At 40.3% G+C, this 22,446-nt stretch overlaps 1 protein-coding gene across 1 annotated transcript in view; it reads right to left on the reverse strand.

The window, feature by feature from the left end:
• HUWE1 (HECT, UBA and WWE domain containing E3 ubiquitin protein ligase 1) overlaps nt 1-22,446 on the reverse strand; it is a gene marked incomplete in the record, with an annotated part of 207,021 nt that overhangs the window by 41,548 nt on the left and 143,027 nt on the right. Inside the window, 8 exon segments of the mRNA XM_070099348.1 lie at nt 1,551-1,826; nt 4,670-4,777; nt 5,351-5,629; nt 7,102-7,500; nt 7,664-7,845; nt 8,773-9,047; nt 9,765-10,281; nt 10,822-11,195. Of these exon segments, the coding sequence (XP_069955449.1) occupies nt 1,551-1,826; nt 4,670-4,777; nt 5,351-5,629; nt 7,102-7,500; nt 7,664-7,845; nt 8,773-9,047; nt 9,765-10,281; nt 10,822-11,195 (2,410 nt within the window).

The raw sequence follows: 22,446 nt of genomic DNA on the forward strand, positions 1-22,446 counted from the left end.
TCAATGGACTCTGACTCCAACCTGGCAGTACCAAGCATTGCAGATGCTATCAGTTATGCTAGAAGTGCATGGAATGAAGTGCCTCAATCAACATTAAATGCAGGCTGAGGAAAGTTATGACCTTCTTTCACTGGTTTTCCCTTGCTTGAGAGTAAGGTTCAGGAAATTGTTCAGTTGGCAAGGAGATTACCAGGTGATGGTTTTGAAGATATAAATGACGATGACGATGATGATGAACACAGGAGTCCAGAGGAAATGTTGGCAGAGCTCTATGAACAGATACAAGGGAGCCACATAACAGAAGAATGAGAATCTGAAGAAAAACAGTTAACACTGCAGCAGTTACATGAGCAGTTCCATGTTGCTGCTAAACTAGTGGACTTTTTCACTGAAGAGGACCCTGATAAATCTAGAAGCAGCGCTTTGAAATGGGATCTAGACCAGCTGATGATGCCTTACCATCAGCTGTATAAGGTACTGCAGGTAAGAGCCCAGAGATCCACTACAGAATTTATGCACACTCCAATACAACCATCGACTTCAGTACCAGAACCTGTACCATCCACTTCTGCCGACAACCAACAACCATCCACCACAGCCCAGTAGGGCCACACCATCCATATCCACTCTCTTCACAATCATCCACAAACACCATTACCCACAATTTAAGGTAAGAAATACTATTATTTCTATTGCATTTGTAGTCTTAAGCAGTAATATATCACAACAATGCACTACAATTACATATTACCTTTTATTTTTGTAAGATCTGTTGGTCTAAAAAAAAAAGTTGTTTGGCTTTTTGGTGGCTCCCAGGAACATAGCCCTATTTTTCCCAAAAGTTCTTCAGTTTGTCATACACAGTTTTGCCTAACACGGTGTTTTCAGGAACGTAACTATGTTCAATGATGGTCTACTGTAGCTGACTGGGCTATTTCTTGTGCTCAATCGATAAAATGGACCACATACTAACAAAATAGCTAAGAATTTGGTTTAACGGAACAATGTAATTGGAGAAAAACATGACTCAAAGTGGGGCAAAATCGCTGATGTGTAAATATAGCTGACAGCAAAATTCGCGAGAGCGTAATTTCATAAATTTTTAATCAAATTTTGTACTTGTTTTATTACCTTCAGAAAAAGGTTCTCTACCATTTCATAAGAAAAAAATAAGATTTTTTTTTTTTTGAAAATTCTTAAGATCCTGTGGGGAATTTTCAGATTGGGGGTCTGGACCATCAAAAGAGTTAAACGATGTAGACAGAGGGTTCAGGGTTGATATACTTGCTGCATGAAATCAAATTGCTTCTGATAGCAGGTTTGCTATATTAGGATTTTTAAAAAAAATAAGCATTTATAATATTAAATGGGTTGTCATAATTAGTGACTTCTGGACTATACAGCAAACAAAGAAAAATTAGCTAATATGATAGCTTAAAAGCCACATCAATGTTACACGCTAAAAAGTACCCAAAACATAGTAAACTTGCCTAGTTTATGTTCTCAGATTTAAAGGTACCATTAAGCATGTAAATTAAACTTTTACTTACCTTCAAATACTATGTAGAATCTATTTTTCCACTCATCAGGGGACCGTCTGTGTAATTCCCTGAAGGAATCTTCAAATACATGTTCTCTACGGACATGCACAGCCAAGTCTTCTCGGCGCATACCATCATCTGCACGTTCTAGTTCGGTTCTGAAGTATTTGCGTTTAATGTCAAAATCCAGAAGACGAGTGTGATCCACAAGAACACTAAATGGACCGTCAGCAAGGTGAACTGTTGACTGCCGTAAGATTTGATTGAGAACTGTCCGATGTGTCTCTTTAGGTAGGAAAAAAAAATAATATATGTACTGCATAATGACAACCTTTTAAGTTTTTATCTTGTGTCAAAGAACTTCAAACTCATTTTACCATCTAATTGTACATTTACTGTATATTACATTTAATGCACATTCAACTAATGTACCATAACTAGTAAACTAAGGATATAATATCCCCACCTACATAAAATTAACCTAAATTCAATATATTTAAACTCAAATTTCATATCATGAAAGCACAAATTCTGGAGGGACAATGGGGAAATGAACAGTGCCATCTAGTAGAAGTGTACACTACTATATTGCCAACCAAGTGTATGAAAGTTTGGGAACTGGAAGATTTAATCAGAATCAAAATGTGGGGTTAAATTGGGGCAATTTAGCCAGCAAGACAGTCCTGCCATTAATGCTTCTCTCTCTCAGTCTCAACAGTCCTCTCAATTCTGCATCTCCTATTTTTCTTTAGTGTTATTTCCACCAAGCTGCGGTAAGTAGACAGTGATCACTTGCTTCCAGAAACACTGTACATTAGTTCCCCTATACAGTATGACTTGCTAAAGATGAAAACAAGGGCCAACCACACCATTCCTTTATCTCATTGGTTCTGTTGCCTAACAAAGTTGTGCACACTCCTATTTCCCTCAGTTTGGAGACTATTTACATGGTTGAAATTCTCTACTTATACTCTTTTAACTTTCGTATGCATTTTTTTTTTAACTATTACCTGGAGTTTACCTAGAGAGAGTTCCGGGGGTCAACGCCCCTGCGGCCCGGTCTGTGACCAGGCCTCCTGGTGGATCAGAGCCTGATCAACCAGGCTGTTACTGCTGGCTGCACACAATCCAACGTACGAGCCACAGCCCGGCTGGTCAGGTACCGACTTTAGGTGTTTGTCCAGTGCCAGCTTGAAGACTGCCAGGGGTCTATTGGTAATCCCCCTTATGTATGCTGGGAGGCAGTTGAACAGTCTCGGGCCCCTGACACTTACTGTATTGTCTCAACGTGCTAGTGACCCCTGCTTTTCATTGGGGGGATGTTGCATCATCTGCCAAGTCTTTTGCTTTCATTGCGAGTGATTTTCGTGTGCAAGTTCGGTACTAGTCCCTTTAGGATTTTCCATGTGTATATAATCATGTATCTCTCCCGCCTGCATTCCAGGGAATACAGTTTCAGAAACTTTAAGCGCTCCCAGTAATTGAGGTGTTTTATCTCCGTTATGCGCGCTGTGAAGGTTCTCTGTACATTTTCAAGGTCAGCAATTTCACCTGCCTTGAAAGGTGCTGTTAGTGTTGCTGCACCACATGTCTTATTCTTCTGCTATTTAATGGTAAACTGGCAAACAAATATTTTGGGACTTTCTGTACTAACAACTGTCTTTACAACCTAACTTTAGCAGTCTGGAGTTAACACTGTGAATTTCAATCTATTCTGATCAGAACTGCACATCTCTTACTCACTTCCTAGCTTTTATTTGGAATTCCCCTTGTCTGCATATAGTACTTTTGATTCATGCTCATGCCTAGCTGGAATATACCCAAATCAGGGAAGGGAGGATCTTCTTAGGCTGATGGGGCAATATGGGGTATGTTTTGTGGTGGAGGAGGAGGAGGAGGAGGAGGAGAAAAAAGAAAAAAAAACAGAAAAAGAAAAAAGAAAGAAAAAGGAGAAAAAGAAAAAAGGAGAAAAAGAAAAAAGGAGAAAAAGAAAAAAGGAGAAAAAGAAAAAAGAAAAAGAAGAAAAAGAGAAAGAAAAAGAAGATTGTGGGGGCAAAAATAAAGCAGAGTTTTCACTTTGCTGATATATTTCTTTTAGTGTGTAATTGTACAAGAGTGCAAGGCAATACCATAATGACAAAGTAAAACTGGCAAACAAAACCCAGAAACAAATAAAATGTTCAAAAACTAACATGCAAAATAACTAGCATCATTTAGGAACACCCATTAAATTATTAATGTCAAAAGACTCTCCTAAAAGTATCATGAAAAGGGCAAAAAAGCCTAAACTGTGGGTAAAATCAAAATATTATTCAGCGGGTTGCATGACACAAGTTATACAACAGGGAACAAGAGCACCCACGAACAAGTGGCTATGGGTGGTGTGCACGCTTGATCCTTAATCAACATATTAATCTCTAGTGATAATTCTCGTTAAAGGAGGAGGACCAAACACCCACGTCTTGCTGAACTGTGTAAAACACTAGTCTGCAGGGCCCATCAGGCCAACCATTTCCAAGGGACACATCTATGGACATGGCCCATGAAGTCATTGTAAAGTAGCAGTCTACTGTGGATATGGCTAACTACAGCAGCCTTTGCCTCTGCATCTGCCTGTTCATTTTCTAGGGCACCAACATGGCCCGAGCACCAACAGAGCACATCCTTCTTTCAACTGTGGAGACTAGTTAAGAACTCCTGGATTGTTTAGACCACGGAGTAGACAAAAGCATACAGGACCAGGGCAGACAGAACACTGTAGTTAGAAATGGAGATTTGGGAAAGGATGGAAGAAATTTCTTCTTTGTCTGACTCTCTCTTGGATTTATCTTTCTGCATGTCCAAAATTTTTTAACCAAACCCCCATTACATTTCAAGATTTTCTTTTTCTTGATATCTTTACTTTTAAAGTCAGTAAAAAACTAAGCAGTTCTGCGTGCATTATAAATTAGTTAATAAAATCAGTTTCTCAACAAAGCTACCAGGAAGCCACACTACAGAATTTTGTTAAGTTTCATTTCTGGTGCCATGTACACATTCTTAAGATACCCAAAGGAGCGAGAGGGTAAACCAAAAACAAGGCAACACCTTATGCGGATACCTATTAAGATGTAAAGGGGAAAACAAACCTGCAAACTTCAGGAATTTCTCAGTATCGCCAGGGTTATATTCGGCTATGAGAGACATTGAATTTTCTCTCTTCCTCGCTCCAGCTCGATTAACATTCCCTTCTCCATCTGTTGACAGGTAATTCACAATTAATAATTAAAGAAAATCGAAGTGCACCTGAATACTTTGCAGTTTTGCAGTATTAAAAAAAATATTTAACAGTAAAGAAAGTACTACAACTGAAAACAAGGAGTCGAGAAAGAAAAAAAATATTAAAAGGGGAGGTAAGGGAAATGAGTGGAAAAAGTAATTAATGTACGAGAGGAAGGATGATGGGGGGAAAAAACAGGGGGGCTGAACTAGTCAACTGACTCCATGACTAGATGCAATAAGAGTAATAAGAAATCTACCCTCATGGTGAAACGTTACAAGAATCAGCACTGTAGTGATCATTTTTTATTCAAAAACATTCTGTTAGAGGGGTAGCTAATCATGTGAATATGTAAAGATGACAAAAACAAAAGCAAGGTAAAAAAATCAAAATAACCAATAAAGACTATTTGAAGAATGAGCAGAAAATGAAAATCAAAGCAAGACAGTAATACAGACTTGGCAAAAATGACAACTGTTGACTATTTTTCCTCTCACATCATAGCCACGTTCTGAACTTTCTTTAGGGGTAAACATTACTCATAACTTACCCTCAGCTGGAACTGAAGGTAGAGGAGAAAGTGGTGCAATTTCATGATGCAAATGTGCCAGCTGAGCTTCCCGTGACTCCGTCTGAGTTGTGGTGCGCTCTTTACGGTCTCCTGAGGCAGCTGAAGCATGAACTAAGAAAAAGGCTTCTACTGCTGGTTGTAACACTAACACTGCATGGGTGTCTTGGGTCTCACCAAGCTCTATCAGACACTGAGACAATGTTGACCACAATTCATCAAGATTTAACTGGGCGCTCAAACTCCCCAGTTCAGTAGTTTCTAAACAATAAAAACATGTTAACATGAGTATACAAAAATAATGGGTAAGTTAGTAAAAATACATTATTTCAAAATAAGTATGGTACAGGAATTCAGTACATTGCATGGGAAAGGATTAACAATATACCCAGACCTTAAATTACTAATTAATTTCCTTACTATCAAACCCTAGATACACACTATTTAAAATATTTAAAAACTCCCACCTAAACCAGTCTTTACAAAGTAATTCTTATCTCTGATGAATAAGCCTCTCTTTCCTAAAGACACTCCAAGCTGCTCCAAACATCCATTTTTTCTTTCCAAGTGCTCCAGTCACACTATTACCCTACATTTCTTCCCTCTCCCTCTCCTTCCCCCCCCCCCCATCTCTCTCGGGCCAAAACCTTCGTGAATGCTGTGCCCCCAAAACCTCTTGCGAGTGAGCTTAAAAACTATGCTCTTAACACATGCCTTTTGTTGTAATTTCTTCCAATATGCCCTTTATGTTTCCCCTGAAACTATTAAAATGCATATTTTCTCTCCAAATTTCCACTATCACACACAGTTCCTCCTAATGTCACCAGACATTTCTGCTCATAAACTAGACCATTACATCTAAAGCACAAATTTTCTTTCAATACATCATGTTAACTTTCCATCCATTCTCACAACTTTGTGGACAGGTACAATAGCCTGGAAAGAAGCCAGAATCCCACAAACATCAATCAAGCCAATTTAAGAGGACTGATCACCTATCAAGGTTGAGGGATTCATCAGCTTAAAATTACTTCTATCATCTCCAATGTTTCATTCATTGAAGCACATACAAAATATTTTGGCAATAGAGGTATCTCTATTGCCATGTGTTATCACCTTGTCAGTATTTTATACCATCAATTATACAGTACTTGTATGACAGCAACATTATGGTATCTAGGTACAGGGGAAGTTTTCTGCAACTCCTTTGCTAATTAACTGTTACAAGACCTACTTCCACTAGTGGGCCCACACTCTCCTATGACGTCACCTCCAGCTACTACAGCTCACTTCCACCCCAGTAAATAAGGCCTGGCTATATGCCTCTTTATTTAGGCAACTGGAGTGACCATCACCTTTCAAGGCTAGATTACTACAATTACTGTCTCCAGTTTTATATTCCCCTGTACTCAACTAAAGAAGCCTGCAGTGCCAGCAAAATATTTTAGCAACGAAGGTACCAAAGTACCGTGTCTTATCAATTTGTCAGCATTGTATACTGTCAATAATATGATACAACTTGGATATTAAGAGGGGGATACATCTTCACAATTTTTAACACTGACCATCTCTCTCCAAGGTAGGGTTATTTAAAAAAATCTTTCAATAGCCATCTTGGAAGAAATGCAATGTTAAAATTTTACAAGATTCCATTTCTAAACAGTTTCTGATGCTTAACCACCAATTAAATACAGATTTATGAAAATATTTAAAAAATTTAATAGCTGCCCTACCTGGTAATTCATTGTCCACATCCATTGCCTCAGCAGTTGGCTGAATACTCTCTGGCTGAGGTGTTGCAGATGCATTGACTGCATTGTCTGTCTCTGGATTGGATACATCGATCAACACTACAGGAACAAAATCTCTCTCACTTTGTTCCTGTTGTTGTATTTGCTGTTGAACAGTGTCCTCTTGCTCTTGCGTGGTTACTGTACTAACTTGTTCTTGGATGGCAGCGGCAGCAGCAGCTTCAGGTTGCTCTTGACTAGCTTCTGTGACCTGAGGTTGCTGACTTGTAGCCATTTCTGAGGAAGGGTCATTATTTCCTGTCTCTGACTGTTCTTGGTTGCCTACTGTACTTGGTTGACTCTCAGTTTGTCTGTCAGTGGCTACATTTGGGGGTTGAGTCCCTGTTTCAAAACAGCAAATAAAGTCAGTGAAGGTTTTAAATAGTGAAATTTGGCACAATCCTTAAATTAAGGTATTCTCATAATATCATAAAATTTAAATATTACATTCAACTATCTCAATTTCTATAGGTTTACCCCTTTTACAAGAGCACCACATACATACCACTTTTTCTGGTACGCGATAATCTTATGGCGTCTCTAAGTTGAATAATAACTTTAAGGGTACGCAGGAAAAAGGCCTGTGAAGAAGTTTTGCTGGTGAGTGCTGACATGGATGCCAGCTGAAGTTCACAAGGTGCTTTTACTTTTGTTGTCCCACTTATGATCACACATTCATTAGTAAATCTGGCAAAAGAAAAAGGTTACATGCATATCTGTAAAGAAATAGACAACAACAGACATGTAATAAAAGCAAGAGGGGGAGGGGATGTGGTAATAACCTTTTCTAATCGTAAACTGACCTCCCTTGTGGCCCCAAATGCTAAACTTTCCCTTTCTTACTAGCCATCTCACCAGGGCAGGGCAACCCAAAAAATGAGAATGTTCATTATCATTCATTCAATCGTTTTGCCAGAAGTGTGCTGACATGATTCAAACAGCCCATCAAATCGTAACATATGTTGCAGATGGATGTGGCACTGCACTTCCCACCTCCAAGACTCAAGTTTTGACAACCCATATCCCTAAATTCCTTCATAAATGTTACCTTGTGCACACTCCAACAGAATGTCATCACAAAAATCACTTGCCTTCACTCACTCCTACCTAGAGCACTCACACAAGCTTGTTGGATGTCTAAACCCCTAGCACTCAAAACCTCCTTCACCTTCTCCTTCCAATCTTTCCTGGGATGACCCCTACTTATCCTTACCTCCATCCCACATTTACACACCCTCTTAGTCAAACTATTTTGCTTAATCCTCTCTCAATGTCCAAACTTTAAAAAAAAAAAAAAAAAAAAAAAAAAACTCTTGATAATATTTTTGGCAAGCCTACACATTATTTTTTTTTTTTTTTCAACAAGTCGGCCGTCTCCCACCGAGGCAGGGTGACCCAAAAAAGAAAGAAAATCCCCAAAAAGAAAATACTTTCATCATCATTCAACACTTTCACCACACTCGCACATTATCACTGTTTTTGCAGAGGTGCTCAGAATACAACAGTCTAGAAGCATACACATATAAAGATACACAACATATCCCTCCAAACTGCCAATATCCCAAACCCCTCCTTTAAAGTGCAGGCATTGTACTTCCCATTTAAACACTTTACCTGTCTTGTAATAACCCCTTCTTTGTCTTGTCTGTCACATGAGGCTGGTGTTCTTCATCATTTATACAAACAGGTGGATGAGATGCATTGTAGGCTTGTAAATCACTCAACAAAGCAGCAATGTGAGTAGCTACTGTAGAGCCCAGTGTTGCAGCACCCTGGAGGAGGAGTCTAAGCACCTGATCCCGAGCTGGTGGTGGACCATGGGACAGGTGCAACAGAAGAGCTGTTGCATCTTCTAAACCCTCTTCAGAACATGATTTGCTGGTTAACACCTAAAAATAGACAGATAATAAGATGCATTTATAAAGGAAATTACTGGCATTATTTTTAAGCCAATGATCACTGAAAGAATGGAATACTTTTAAATATATCTAATTTACAAAACAAAGGGCAATAAAAATTATTAGTTTATACAGTTCCATTTTGGGAAAAAAAAAATTATGTAGAAATATACCAATCTACAGTTTCAAATTTACACATTCTGACCCATAAGTGGAGTTCCCCAAGAACTGCTTCAAGTTGGAAGTGTCTGTTTTGAACTGAAATCAGGCATTTCCACAAGAAGACTGTTTTAAAACAAATTCATGCTAGTGTGAGAAAATGTATTGGCAATGTTCATTCATATTCCACTGTCCAGAAGTGGCTGCCAGAGTCAAATGCTAAAATACAAAAAGCATGGTTAACAATGTTTTACCATCCATACAATTAATTTTTATGGATTAGACATCTGGAAGGTAGGACTTGCACAATTTAGTGTCGAAAGCACTCAGCCATTTACTACAATTAAGCACCAGAAACACTAGGAAAATTATGCCAATACATTTCACAATTTGTGGGTAATTGGGAACTGTGCCTGCCAAAGTACAGCGAGATTTTTTACATCAACACTAACCAAGACTCAAAAATATTAAGAACCAAAGAATCAATTTTTATTAAAAGCTCCATCTTATGGCTTCTCTAATGTACTTTCAATAAATTATACTACTTACATGAATTGCTAATTTAAGTAGATGTTCTAGAGTTTGAGAATTTTCAGTGGAGTGTTGCAAGGTATTCGAATTCTGTGAAGTAGCTGTATCAGCAGTATCAGGTAGCCCCAAGGATATCAGAGCCAGAAGACGAAGCAACCTGTCAGTGAGAAGCGAAGATCTGCGCACAACAGGATGAGCCAACTGCTGTATGAGTTGGCCGAGCGCCGATGCTTCAAGACTAGTAACACGCTGTTCTTCTTCACTACTACTACCTGCACCCGAGTGTGTTCTAGGCAGTCCTTTTCCTTTGCGTGAAACACTTATTGAGTCTAGCTTTACTAACAATTCCCAGAAGTCTGTAGATTCACTACTTTGACCTGATGATCCTTTAGAATTTTTACTTATAGCACCTGTGGTTGTTCCACAACCTGATTTTTTCGCTTCACTTTTATTATCATCCGATTCTTTGCCTTGGTGTGGTAAGAAATGGCTGGGAAAACTCTTGGCCAATGAGATCAAGGTGTCAAGGGCATGTCTGTAAAATGTAAAGTGGGACACATTTAACAAAACTGAAGTGCAAGGAAATGTATTACAATTACAAAAATTACTAGATGCCCATACACATGCTTTTGTTCTCTACTGTTGCAGGGAGAAATTGACTGTGTAAAGGTGTGATCATACAAAGGAGACGGCTTTAAGCTAGTGGTGGGTTCATGATCTAAGGACACTTAATATATTTGACTATCAAGATTTAAATACAGTAACTTTATGCAAGTGAGTTTTATTACATCATGCATTGTGGGTTTACTAATTTTGGCAATTAGCTGGTAATTCAATATGTTTGCACACCAGCAAATTCTCTACGTTCTTTCCCACTCCACCCACTTTACCAGAAAAAGCAACAATTAAATATTTTACAGAAATATATTTAATCAAAAAGCATCTAAAAATGTGCTGGTAACAAGAAGCATGTGGATGGGGAACACACAGGCAGGATAATTAATGTACAGATCCTGCAAGAGACCATAAATGCAATTTACAACAGTGAAAGACAGCTTTATAATGCCATACCAACCTGCACACTAATGGAGCAGCTTGTGGGTGAATATTAACAGATGTGGTTAGTGCTGCTGCTGATGTCCGCTTCCCAGTCTGTGCTGTGCGCTGAATTTGGAAGATACTTGCTCGACACCCAAGAGCTGCATCCATGCTCATACTGAGCCAGGAAGGTGCAGTAGGGGAACGAGATTCACCACGCCAAGCTGGAGTGGATGCTGTGGGTGCAAAGTCTGCTCTTCCAAGGGTCATCTTTTTACTGGCTCCTCTACCCCCTGGATCTGGTGTCATTGGAGATAGTCCTGGAGTAGGCATTTCACTGCTGATGCCTCCAATACGACTGCTACTGAGCAGACTTTGATCACCACAGCGTTCCAGGATTGACAAAAGTGCCTGAAAGAATGACAATAATATTTAGACTAGTACTAATTACATTTATTGTCAAGTACTACACTACTCTTTTAATGTACTTTCACTTATACTGAAGAATACTGCATACACAGCACCCTTTTTTCAGTGTTCCATGTTTTTGTTGGCTTTCAAATGAGCCACTGTTCATTATGTTCAGTGCTTTTACTGTTTTTCCGCCATTTTTGTATAACAGTTGTGTAAGGCGCTAAGATAACAGGGATATCTTGCTACTCCTACTTACACTTTGGTTACACTTCACAGACACGCACATGCATATATATATATACATACATCTAGGTTTTTCTCCTTTTTCTAAATAGCTCTTGTTCTTTTTTATTTCTTCTATTGTCCATGGGGAAGTGGAAAAGAATCTTTCCTCCGTAAGCCATGCGTGTCGTATGAGGCGACTAAAATGCCGGGAGCAATGGGCTAGTAACCCCTTCTCCTGTATACAATTACTAAAAAAGAGAAGAAGAAAAACTTTATAAAACTGGGTTGCTTAAATGTGCGTGGATGTAGTGCGGATGACAAGAAACAGATGATTGCTGATGTTATGAATGAAAAGAAGTTGGATGTCCTGGCCCTAAGCGAAACAAAGCTGAAGGGGGTAGGAGAGTTTCAGTGGGGGGAAATAAATGGGATTAAATCTGGAGTATCTGAGAGAGTTAGAGCAAAGGAAGGGGTAGCAGTAATGTTAAATGATCAGTTATGGAAGGAGAAAAGAGAATATGAATGTGTAAATTCAAGAATTATGTGGATTAAAGTAAAGGTTGGATGCGAGAAGTGGGTCATAATAAGCGTGTATGCACCTGGAGAAGAGAGGAATGCAGAGGAGAGAGAGAGATTTTGGGAGATGTTAAGTGAATGTATAGGAGCCTTTGAACCAAGTGAGAGAGTAATTGTGGTAGGGGACTTGAATGCTAAAGTAGGAGAAACTTTTAGAGAGGGTGTGGTAGGTAAGTTTGGGGTTTATTTTTTTATTATCACACTGGCCGATTCCCACCAAGGCAGGGTGGCCCGAAAAAGAAAAACTTTCACCATCATTCACTCCATCACTGTCTTGCCAGAAGGGTGCTTTACACTACAGTTTTTAAACTGCAACATTAACACCCCTCCTTCAGAGTGCAGGCACTGTACTTCCCATCTCCAGGACTCAAGTCCGGCATGCCGGTTTCCCTGAATCCCTTCATAAATGTTACTTTGCTCACACTCCAACAGCACGTCAAGTATTAAAAACCATTTGTCTCCATTCACTCCTATCAAACACGCTCACGCATGCCTGCTGGAAGTCCAAGCCCCTCGCACACAAAACCTCCTTTACCCCCTCCCTCCAACCCTTCCTAGGCCGACCCCTACCCCGCCTTCCTTCCACTACAGACTGATACACTCTTGAAGTTATTCTGTTTCGCTCCATTCTCTCTACATGTCCGAACCACCTCAACAACCCTTCCTCAGCCCTCTGGACAACAGTTTTGGTAATCCCGCACCTCCTCCTAACTTCCAAACTACGAATTCTCTGCATTATATTCACACCACACATTGCCCTCAGACATGACATCTCCACTGCCTCCAGCCTTCTCCTCGCTGCAACATTCATCACCCATGCTTCACACCCATATAAGAGCGTTGGTAAAACTATACTCTCATACATTCCCCTCTTTGCCTGCAAGGACAAAGTTCTCTGTCTCCACAGACTCCTAAGTGCACCACTCACTCTTTTTCCCTCATCAATTCTATGATTCACCTCATCTTTCATAGACCCATCCGCTGACACGTCCACTCCCAAATATCTGAATACGTTCACCTCCTCCATACTCTCTCCCTCCAATCTGATATTCAATCTTTCATCACCTAATCTTTTTGTTATCCTCATAACCTTACTCTTTCCTGTATTCACCTTTAATTTTCTTCTTTTGCACACCCTACCAAATTCATCCACCAATCTCTGCAGCTTCTCTTCAGAATCTCCCAAGAGCACAGTGTCATCAGCAAAGAGCAGCTGTGACAACTCCCACTTTGTGTGTGATTCTTTATCTTTTAACTCCACGCCTCTTGCCAAGACCCTCGCATTTACTTCTCTTACAACCCCATCTATAAATATATTAAACAACCACGGTGACATCACACATCCTTGTCTAAGGCCTACTTTTACTGGGAAAAAATTTCCCTCTTTTCTACATACTCTAACTTGAGCCTCACTATCCTCGTAAAAACTCTTCACTGCTTTCAGTAACCTACCTCCTACACCATACACTTGCAACATCTGCCACATTGGCCCCCTATCCACCCTGTCATACGCCTTTTCCAAATCCATAAATGCCACAAAGACCTCTTTAGCCTTATCTAAATACTGTTCACTTATATGTTTCACTGTAAACACCTGGTCCACACACCCCCTACCTTTCCTAAAGCCTCCTTGTTCATCTGCTATCCTATTCTCCGTCTTACTCTTAATTCTTTCAATTATAACTCTACCATACACTTTACCAGGTACACTCAACAGACTTATCCCCCTATAATTTTTGCACTCTCTTTTATCCCCTTTGCCTTTATACAAAGGAACTATGCATGCTCTCTGCCAATCCCTAGGTACCTTACCCTCTTCCATACATTTATTAAATAATTGCACCAACCACTCCAAAACTATATCCCCACCTGCTTTTAACATTTCTATCTTTATCCCATCAATCCCGGCTGCCTTACCCCCTTTCATTTTACCTACTGCCTCACGAACTTCCCCCACACTCACAACTGGCTCTTCCTCACTCCTACAAGATGTTATTCCTCCTTGCCCTATACACGAAATCACAGCTTCCCTATCTTCATCAACATTTAACAATTCCTCAAAATATTCCCTCCATCTTCCCAATACCTCTAACTCTCCATTTAATAACTCTCCTCTCCTATTTTTAACTGACAAATCCATTTGTTCTCTAGGCTTCCTTAACTTGTTAATCTCACTCCAAAACTTTTTCTTATTTTCAACAAAATTTGTTGATAACAGCTCACCCACTCTCTCATTTGCTCTCTTTTTACATTGCTTCACCACTCTCTTAACCTCTCTCTTTTTCTCCATATACTCTTCCCTCCTTGCATCACTTCTACTTTGTAAAAACTTCTCATATGCTAACTTTTTCTCCCTTACTACTCTCTTTACATCATCATTCCACCAATCGCTCCTCTTCCCTCCTGCACCCACTTTCCTGTAACCACAAACTTCTGCTGAACACTCTAACACTACATTTTTAAACATACCCCATTCCTCTTCGACCCCATTGCCTATGCTCTCATTAGCCCATCTATCCTCCAATAGCTGTTTATATCTTACCCTAACTGCCTCCTCTTTTAGTTTATAAACCTTCACCTCTCTCTTCCCTGATGCTTCTATTCTCCTTGTATCCCATCTACCTTTTACTCTCAGTGTAGCTACAACTAGAAAGTGATCTGATATATCTGTGGCCCCTCGATAAACATGTACATCCTGAAGTCTACTCAACAGTCTTTTATCTACTAATACATAATCCAACAAACTACTGTCATTTCGCCCTACATCATATCGTGTATACTTATTTATCCTCTTTTTCTTAAAATATGTATTACCTATAACTAAACCCCTTTCTATACAAAGTTCAATCAAAGGGCTCCCATTATCATTTACACCTGGCACCCCAAACTTACCTACCACACCCTCTCTAAAAGTTTCTCCTACTTTAGCATTCAGGTCCCCTACCACAATTACTCTCTCACTTGGTTCAAAGGCTCCTATACATTCACTTAACATCTCCCAAAATCTCTCTCTCTCCTCTGCATTCCTCTCTTCTCCAGGTGCATACACGCTTATTATGACCCACTTCTCGCATCCAACCTTTACTTTAATCCACATAATTCTCGAATTTACACATTCATATTCTCTTTTCTCCTTCCATAACTGATCATTTAACATTACTGCTACCCCTTCCTTTGCTCTAACTCTCTCAGATACTCCAGATTTAATCCCATTTATTTCCCCCCACTGAAACTCTCCTACCCCCTTCAGCTTTGTTTCGCTTAGAGCCAGGACATCCAACTTCTTTTCATTCATAACATCAGCAATCATCTGTTTCTTGTCATCCGCACTACATCCACGCACATTTAAACAACCCAGTTTTATAAAGTTTTTCTTCTTCTCTTTTTTAGTAAATGTATACAGGAGAAGGGGTTACTAGCCCATTGCTCCCGGCATTTTAGTCGCCTCATACGACACGCATGGCTTACGGAGGAAAGATTCTTTTCCACTTCCCCATGGACAATAGAAGAAATAAAAAAGAACAAGAGCTATTTAGAATAAGGAGAAAAACCTAGATGTATGTATATATATATATATGCATGTGCGTGTCTGTGAAGTGTGACCAAAGTGTAAGTAGGAGTAGCAAGATATCCCTGTTATCTAGCGTGTTTATGAGACAGAAAAAGAAAACCAGCAATCCTACCATCATGCAAAACAGTTACAGGTTTTTGTTTCACAGTCATCTGGCAGGACGGTAGTACTTCCCTGGGTGGTTGCTGTCTACCAACCTACTACCAGGTGTAAATGATAATGGGAGCCCTTTGATTGAACTTTGTATAGAAAGGGGTTTAGTTATAGGTAATACATATTTTAAGAAAAAGAGGATAAATAAGTATACACGATATGATGTAGGGCGAAATGACAGTAGTTTGTTGGATTATGTATTGGTAGATAAAAGACTGTTGAGTAGACTTCAGGATGTACATGTTTATAGAGGGGCCACAGATATATCAGATCACTTTCTAGTTGTAGCTACACTGAGAGTAAAAGGTAGATGGGATACAAGGAGAATAGAAGCATCAGGGAAGAGAGAGGTGAAGGTTTATAAACTAAAAGAGGAGGCAGTTAGGGTAAGATATAAACAGCTATTGGAGGATAGATGGGCTAATGAGAGCATAGGCAATGGGGTCGAAGAGGTATGGGGTAGGTTTAAAAATGTAGTGTTAGAGTGTTCAGCAGAAGTTTGTGGTTACAGGAAAGTGGGTGCAGGAGGGAAGAGGAGCGATTGGTGGAATGATGATGTAAAGAGAGTAGTAAGGGAGAAAAAGTTAGCATATGAGAAGTTTTTACAAAGTAGAAGTGATGCAAGGAGGGAAGAGTATATGGAGAAAAAGAGAGAAGTTAAGAGAGTGGTGAAGCAATGTAAAAAGAGAGCAAATGAGAGAGTGGGTGAGATGTTATCAACAAATTTTGTTGAAAATAAGAAAAAGTTTTGGAGTGAGATTAACAAGTTAAGAAAGCCTAGAGAACAAATGGATTTGTCAGTTAAAAATAGGAGAGGAGAGTTATTAAATGGAGAGTTAGAGGTATTGGGAAGATGGAAGGAATATTTTGAGGAATTGTTAAATGTTGATGAAGATAGGGAAGCTGTGATTTCGTGTATAGGGCAAGGAGGAATAACATCTTGTAGGAGTGAGGAAGAGCCAGTTGTGAGTGTGGGGGAAGTTCGTGAGGCAGTAGGTAAAATGAAAGGGGGTAAGGCAGCCGGGATTGATGGGATAAAGATAGAAATGTTAAAAGCAGGTGGGGATATAGTTTTGGAGTGGTTGGTGCAATTATTTAATAAATGTATGGAAGAGGGTAAGGTACCTAGGGATTGGCAGAGAGCATGCATAGTTCCTTTGTATAAAGGCAAAGGGGATAAAAGAGAGTGCAAAAATTATAGGGGGATAAGTGTACGGTAGGGTTATAATTGAAAGAATTAGAGGTAAGACAGAATGTAGGATTGCGGATGAGCAAGGAGGTTTTAGAGTGGGTAGGGGATGTGTAGATCAGGTGTTTACATTGAAGCATATATGTGAACAGTATTTAGATAAAGATAGGGAAGTTTTTATTGCATTTATGGATTTAGAAAAGGCATATGATAGAGTGGATAGAGGAGCAATGTGGCAGATGTTGCAAGTATATGGAATAGGTGGTAAGTTATTAAATGCTGTAAAGAGTTTTTATGAGGATAGTGAGGCTCAGGTTAGGGTGTGTAGAAGAGAGGGAGACTACTTCCCGGTAAAAGTAGGTCTTAGACAGGGATGTGTAATGTCACCATGGTTGTTTAATATATTTATAGATGGGGTTGTAAAGGAAGTAAATGCTAGGGTGTTTGGGAGAGGGGTGGGATTAAATTATGGGGAATCAAATTCAAAATGGGAATTGACACAGTTACTTTTCGCTGATGATACTGTGCTTATGGGAGATTCTAAAGAAAAATTGCAAAGGTTAGTGGATGAGTTTGGGAATGTGTGTAAAGGTAGAAAGTTGAAAGTGAACATAGAAAAGAGTAAGGTGATGAGGGTGTCAAATGATTTAGATAAAGAAAAATTGGATATCAAATTGGGGAGGAGGAGTATGGAAGAAGTGAATGTTTTCAGATACTTGGGAGTTGACGTGTCGGCGGATGGATTTATGAAGGATGAGGTTAATCATAGAATTGATGAGGGAAAAAAGGTGAGTGGTGCGTTGAGGTATATGTGGAGTCAAAAAACGTTATCTATGGAGGCAAAGAAGGGAATGTATGAAAGTATAGTAGTACCAACACTCTTATATGGGTGTGAAGCTTGGGTGGTAAATGCAGCAGCGAGGAGACGGTTGGAGGCAGCGGAGATGTCCTGTTTAAGGGCAATGTGTGGTGTAAATATTATGCAGAAAATTCGGAGTGTGGAAATTAGGAGAAGGTGTGGAGTTAATAAAAGTATTAGTCAGAGGGCAGAAGAGGGGTTGTTGAGGTGGTTTGGTCATTTAGAGAGAATGGATCACAGTAGAATGACATGGAAAGCATATAAATCTATAGGGGAAGGAAGGCGGGGTAGGGGTCGTCCTCGAAAGGGTTGGAGAGAGGGGGTAAAGGAGGTTTTGTGGGTAAGGGGCTTGGACTTCCAGCAAGCGTGCGTGAGCGTGTTAGATAGGAGTGAATGGAGACGAATGGTACTTGGGACCTGACGATCTGTTGGAGTGTGAGCAGGGTAATATTTAGTGAAGGGATTCAGGGAAACCGGTTATTTTCATATAGTCGGACTTGAGTCCTGGAAATGGGAAGTACAATGCCTGCACTTTAAAGGAGGGGTTTGGGATATTGGCAGTTTGGAGGGATATGTTGTGTATCTTTATATGTTTATGCTTCTAGACTGTTGTATTCTGAGCACCTCTGCAAAAACAGTGATAATGTGCGAGTGTGGTGAAAGTGTTGAATGATGATGAAAGTATTTTCTTTTTGGGGATTTTCTTTCTTTTTTGGGTCACCCTGCCTCGGTGGGAGACGGCCGACTTGTTGGAAAAAAAAAAAAAAAAAAAAAAAAAAAAAAAAAAAGTCTGTTGAGTGTACCTGGTAAAGTGTATGGTAGAGTTATAATTGAAAGAATTAGGAGTAAGACGGAGAATAGGATAGCAGATGAACAAGGAGGCTTTAGGAAAGGTAGGGGGTGTGTGGACCAGGTGTTTACAGTGAAACATATAAGTGAACAGTATTTAGATAAGGCTAAAGAGGTCTTTGTGGCATTTATGGATTTGGAAAAGGCGTATGACAGGGTGGATAGGGGGGCAATGTGGCAGATGTTGCAAGTGTATGGTGTAGGAGGTAGGTTACTGAAAGCAGTGAAGAGTTTTTACGAGGATAGTGAGGCTCAAGTTAGAGTATGTAGGAAAGAGGGAAATTTTTTCCCAGTAAAAGTAGGCCTTAGACAAGGATGTGTGATGTCACCGTGGTTGTTTAATATATTTATAGATGGGGTTGTAAGAGAAGTAAATGCGAGGGTCTTGGCAAGAGGCGTGGAGTTAAAAGATAAAGAATCACACACAAAGTGGGAGTTGTCACAGCTGCTCTTTGCTGATGACACTGTGCTCTTGGGAGATTCTGAAGAGAAGTTGCAGAGATTGGTGGATGAATTTGGTAGGGTGTGCAAAAGAAGAAAATTAAAGGTGAATACAGGAAAGAGTAAGGTTATGAGGATAACAAAAAGATTAGGTGATGAAAGATTGAATATCAGATTGGAGGGAGAGAGTATGGAGGAGGTGAACGTATTCAGATATTTGGGAGTGGACGTGTCAGCGGATGGGTCTATGAAAGATGAGGTGAATCATAGAATTGATGAGGGAAAAAGAGTGAGTGGTGCACTTAGGAGTCTGTGGAGACAAAGAACTTTGTCCTTGGAGGCAAAGAGGGGAATGTATGAGAGTATAGTTTTACCAACGCTCTTATATGGGTGTGAAGCGTGGGTGATGAATGTTGCAGCGAGGAGAAGGCTGGAGGCAGTGGAGATGTCATGTCTGAGGGCAATGTGTGGTGTGAATATAATGCAGAGAATTCGTAGTTTGGAAGTTAGGAGGAGGTGCGGGATTACCACAACTGTTGTCCAGAGGGCTGAGGAAGGGTTGTTGAGGTGGTTCGGACATGTAGAGAGAATGGAGCGAAACAGAATGACTTCAAGAGTGTATCAGTCTGTAGTGGAAGGAAGGCGGGGTAGGGGTCGGCCTAGGAAGGGTTGGAGGGAGGGGGTAAAGGAGGTTTTGTGTGCGAGGGGCTTGGACTTCCAGCAGGCATGCGTGAGCGTGTTTGATAGGAGTGAATGGAGACAAATGGTTTTTAATACTTGACGTGCTGTTGGAGTGTGAGCAAAGTAACATTTATGAAGGGATTCAGGGAAACCGGCAGGCCGGACTTGAGTCCTGGAGATGGGAAGTACAGTGCCTGCACTCTGAAGGAGGGGTGTTAATGTTGCAGTTTAAAAACTGTAGTGTAAAGCACCCTTCTGGCAAGACAGTGATGGAGTGAATGATGGTGAAAGTTTTTCTTTTTCGGGCCACCCTGCCTTGGTGGGAATCGGCCGGTGTGATAATAAAAAAAAATAATAATAATAATAGTTGTGTAAGGGAAGAGTGACTGGTACAACATTTTAAGGCATGTACTGTATTTATTTTACTTTATGCCTAGCTGTATTAAGCACTTAATATGATAGTATAAACATGTTATCAGGTGTTTTAGATGCATTCAATAATGAAAAAAAAAAATTTCCACCTGCCAGCGATATTCATTTACTGTACGGTGTTGCAAAACTGTCGTACAAATAGGGTCTTCCTGTATATGTTATACAGTGGACCCCCGGTCATCAGCTGGTTTGGTTATCAGCCGTTTTTTCGGCACCCGGTTATCGGCCATCTGGGACGCGTTCATCCACCGGCTGGAGCCGCTTGCGCATCAGTTTGGCTTTGTCTCTAGGTGGCTGAGGAAGCTTCTGCTTATTCATCCAAACATTTTGCTTATTTTCCGTTGTAGTTTGTGTTATTTTTGCAGTGCAACTGTGAAATAAGTAACCATGGCTCCAAAGAAAGTTCCTGTGGTAAAGAAAGTGAGAAACACCATGGAATTTAAGCATGAAGTGATAGAAAAGATTGAAAGTGGTATGAAGGTGGTGGAACTTGCCAGGATGTACAGCAAGAATTAATCAACAATTACATCCATCCTGGCAAAGAAAGAACAAATCAAAGATGCTGATGTTGCAAAAGGAGTAACTTGTCTAACTAAACAAAGGCCACCAATAATGGAAGAGATGGAAAAGTTATTATTATTATTATGGATTAAGTAAAAAGAATTAGTGGGAGACAGTATTCTGGAGTCCATTGTTTGTGAGAAGGCAAAGCATGAGGATCTTGCAAAGAAAATGCCTGGAACAAATGCTGCAGTTTGTGAATTTAGGGCCAGAAAAGGATGGTTTGATAGATTTAAGAAGCATAGTGGCATACATGGTGTTGTAAGGCATGGCGAGGCTACAAGTTCTGACAAATGTGCGGCTTAAAAGTATGTTCACGAATTCCAACAAGTGTTCAATTGTGACAAAACAGGCCTGTTTTGGAAGAAAATGCCAAACAGAACCTACATTACCCAGGAGGAAAAGGCACTGCCAGGACACAAGCCATTGAAAGACAGGCTTACTCTTTTGTTGTGTGGTAATGCTAGTGGGGATTTCAAAGTGAAGTCTTTACTCATGTATCACTCAGAAAATCCCAGTGTGATCAAGAAAAACAATGTCCTGAAGAATAGATTGTGTGTGATGTGGAAAGCTAATCATAAGGCATGGGTCACAAGGCAAATTTTCAAAGAGTGGGTTAATGTGTTTGGCCCAAGTGTGAAAAAATACCTCCTGGAAAAGAAATTGCCACTCAAGTGCCTCCTGTTACAGGACAATGCTCCTGCACATCCTCCAGACTTGGAAGACCAAGTGTTTAGGGACTTAAATTTTATAAAAGTGAAGTTCTTGCCTCCTAACACCACTCCTCTCCTCCAGCCCATGGACCAGCAGGTCATTGCTAACGTCAAAAAACTCTACAAAAAAGCAGTTTCAAAAGTGCTTTGAAGTGATGTCGGACACTCGGTTGACCCTAAGACAGTTCTGGAGGAATCACTTCACTCTCCTCCATTGAATAAGCCTTATAGATAAGGCTTGGGAGAGAGTGACTTCCAGGACTTTGAACTCTGCTTGGAGAAAACTGTGGCCAGATTGTGTCCAAGAGAGGGATTTTGAAGGGTTTGAGGCTGACCATGACCCTGCCAACCCTGTGGACTCGATTGTGGCACTGGGGAAGTCCCTGGGGTTGGAGGAGAGTGGTGAGGATGTGGAAGAGTTTGAGGAGGACCACAGGGAAGAGCTAACCACTGAAGAGCTGCAAGAGCTTCATCTCAAACAGCAACAGACTGCAGCTGAGGAACTTGCTTCAGAGGAGGAGGAAGAGGGAGTGAAGGAGGTGCCTTCGTCAGAGATTAGAGAGGTGTGTGCAATCTGGACTAGGGTGCAAGCTTTTGTAGAGTAACTCCACCCTGACAAAGCTGAAACAAGCCATATCTGCAATATGTTGAGTGGCAAAACCCTGTCCCACTTCAGAGAAATCTTAAAAAGAGGCCAGAAACAGAGCACTCTGGACAGTTATTTTGTGAGACAGGAGTCCAGCGATTCAAGCTGGTCCTAGTGGCATTAAAAGACAGACGGGAAGTAACCCCAGAGAAGGCTTTGGTACCTAAAGTCTTTATGGAGGGGGATTCCCCTTCCAAACACTAACTCCTCCCTATCTTCCAGAAGCCAGCATTAGCCTTCAATAATGGTATGTAACACTTACATAATTGTTAAAAAATTTTTTCCAGAATATTTTTGTTTGGAACAGATTAATTTTTTTTTTTTAACAAGTCGGCCATCTCCCACTGAGGCA

Source organism: Cherax quadricarinatus, chromosome 67 (assembly GCF_038502225.1).
Source record: "Cherax quadricarinatus isolate ZL_2023a chromosome 67, ASM3850222v1, whole genome shotgun sequence".
NCBI classification, from domain to species: Eukaryota; Metazoa; Arthropoda; class Malacostraca; order Decapoda; family Parastacidae; genus Cherax; species Cherax quadricarinatus.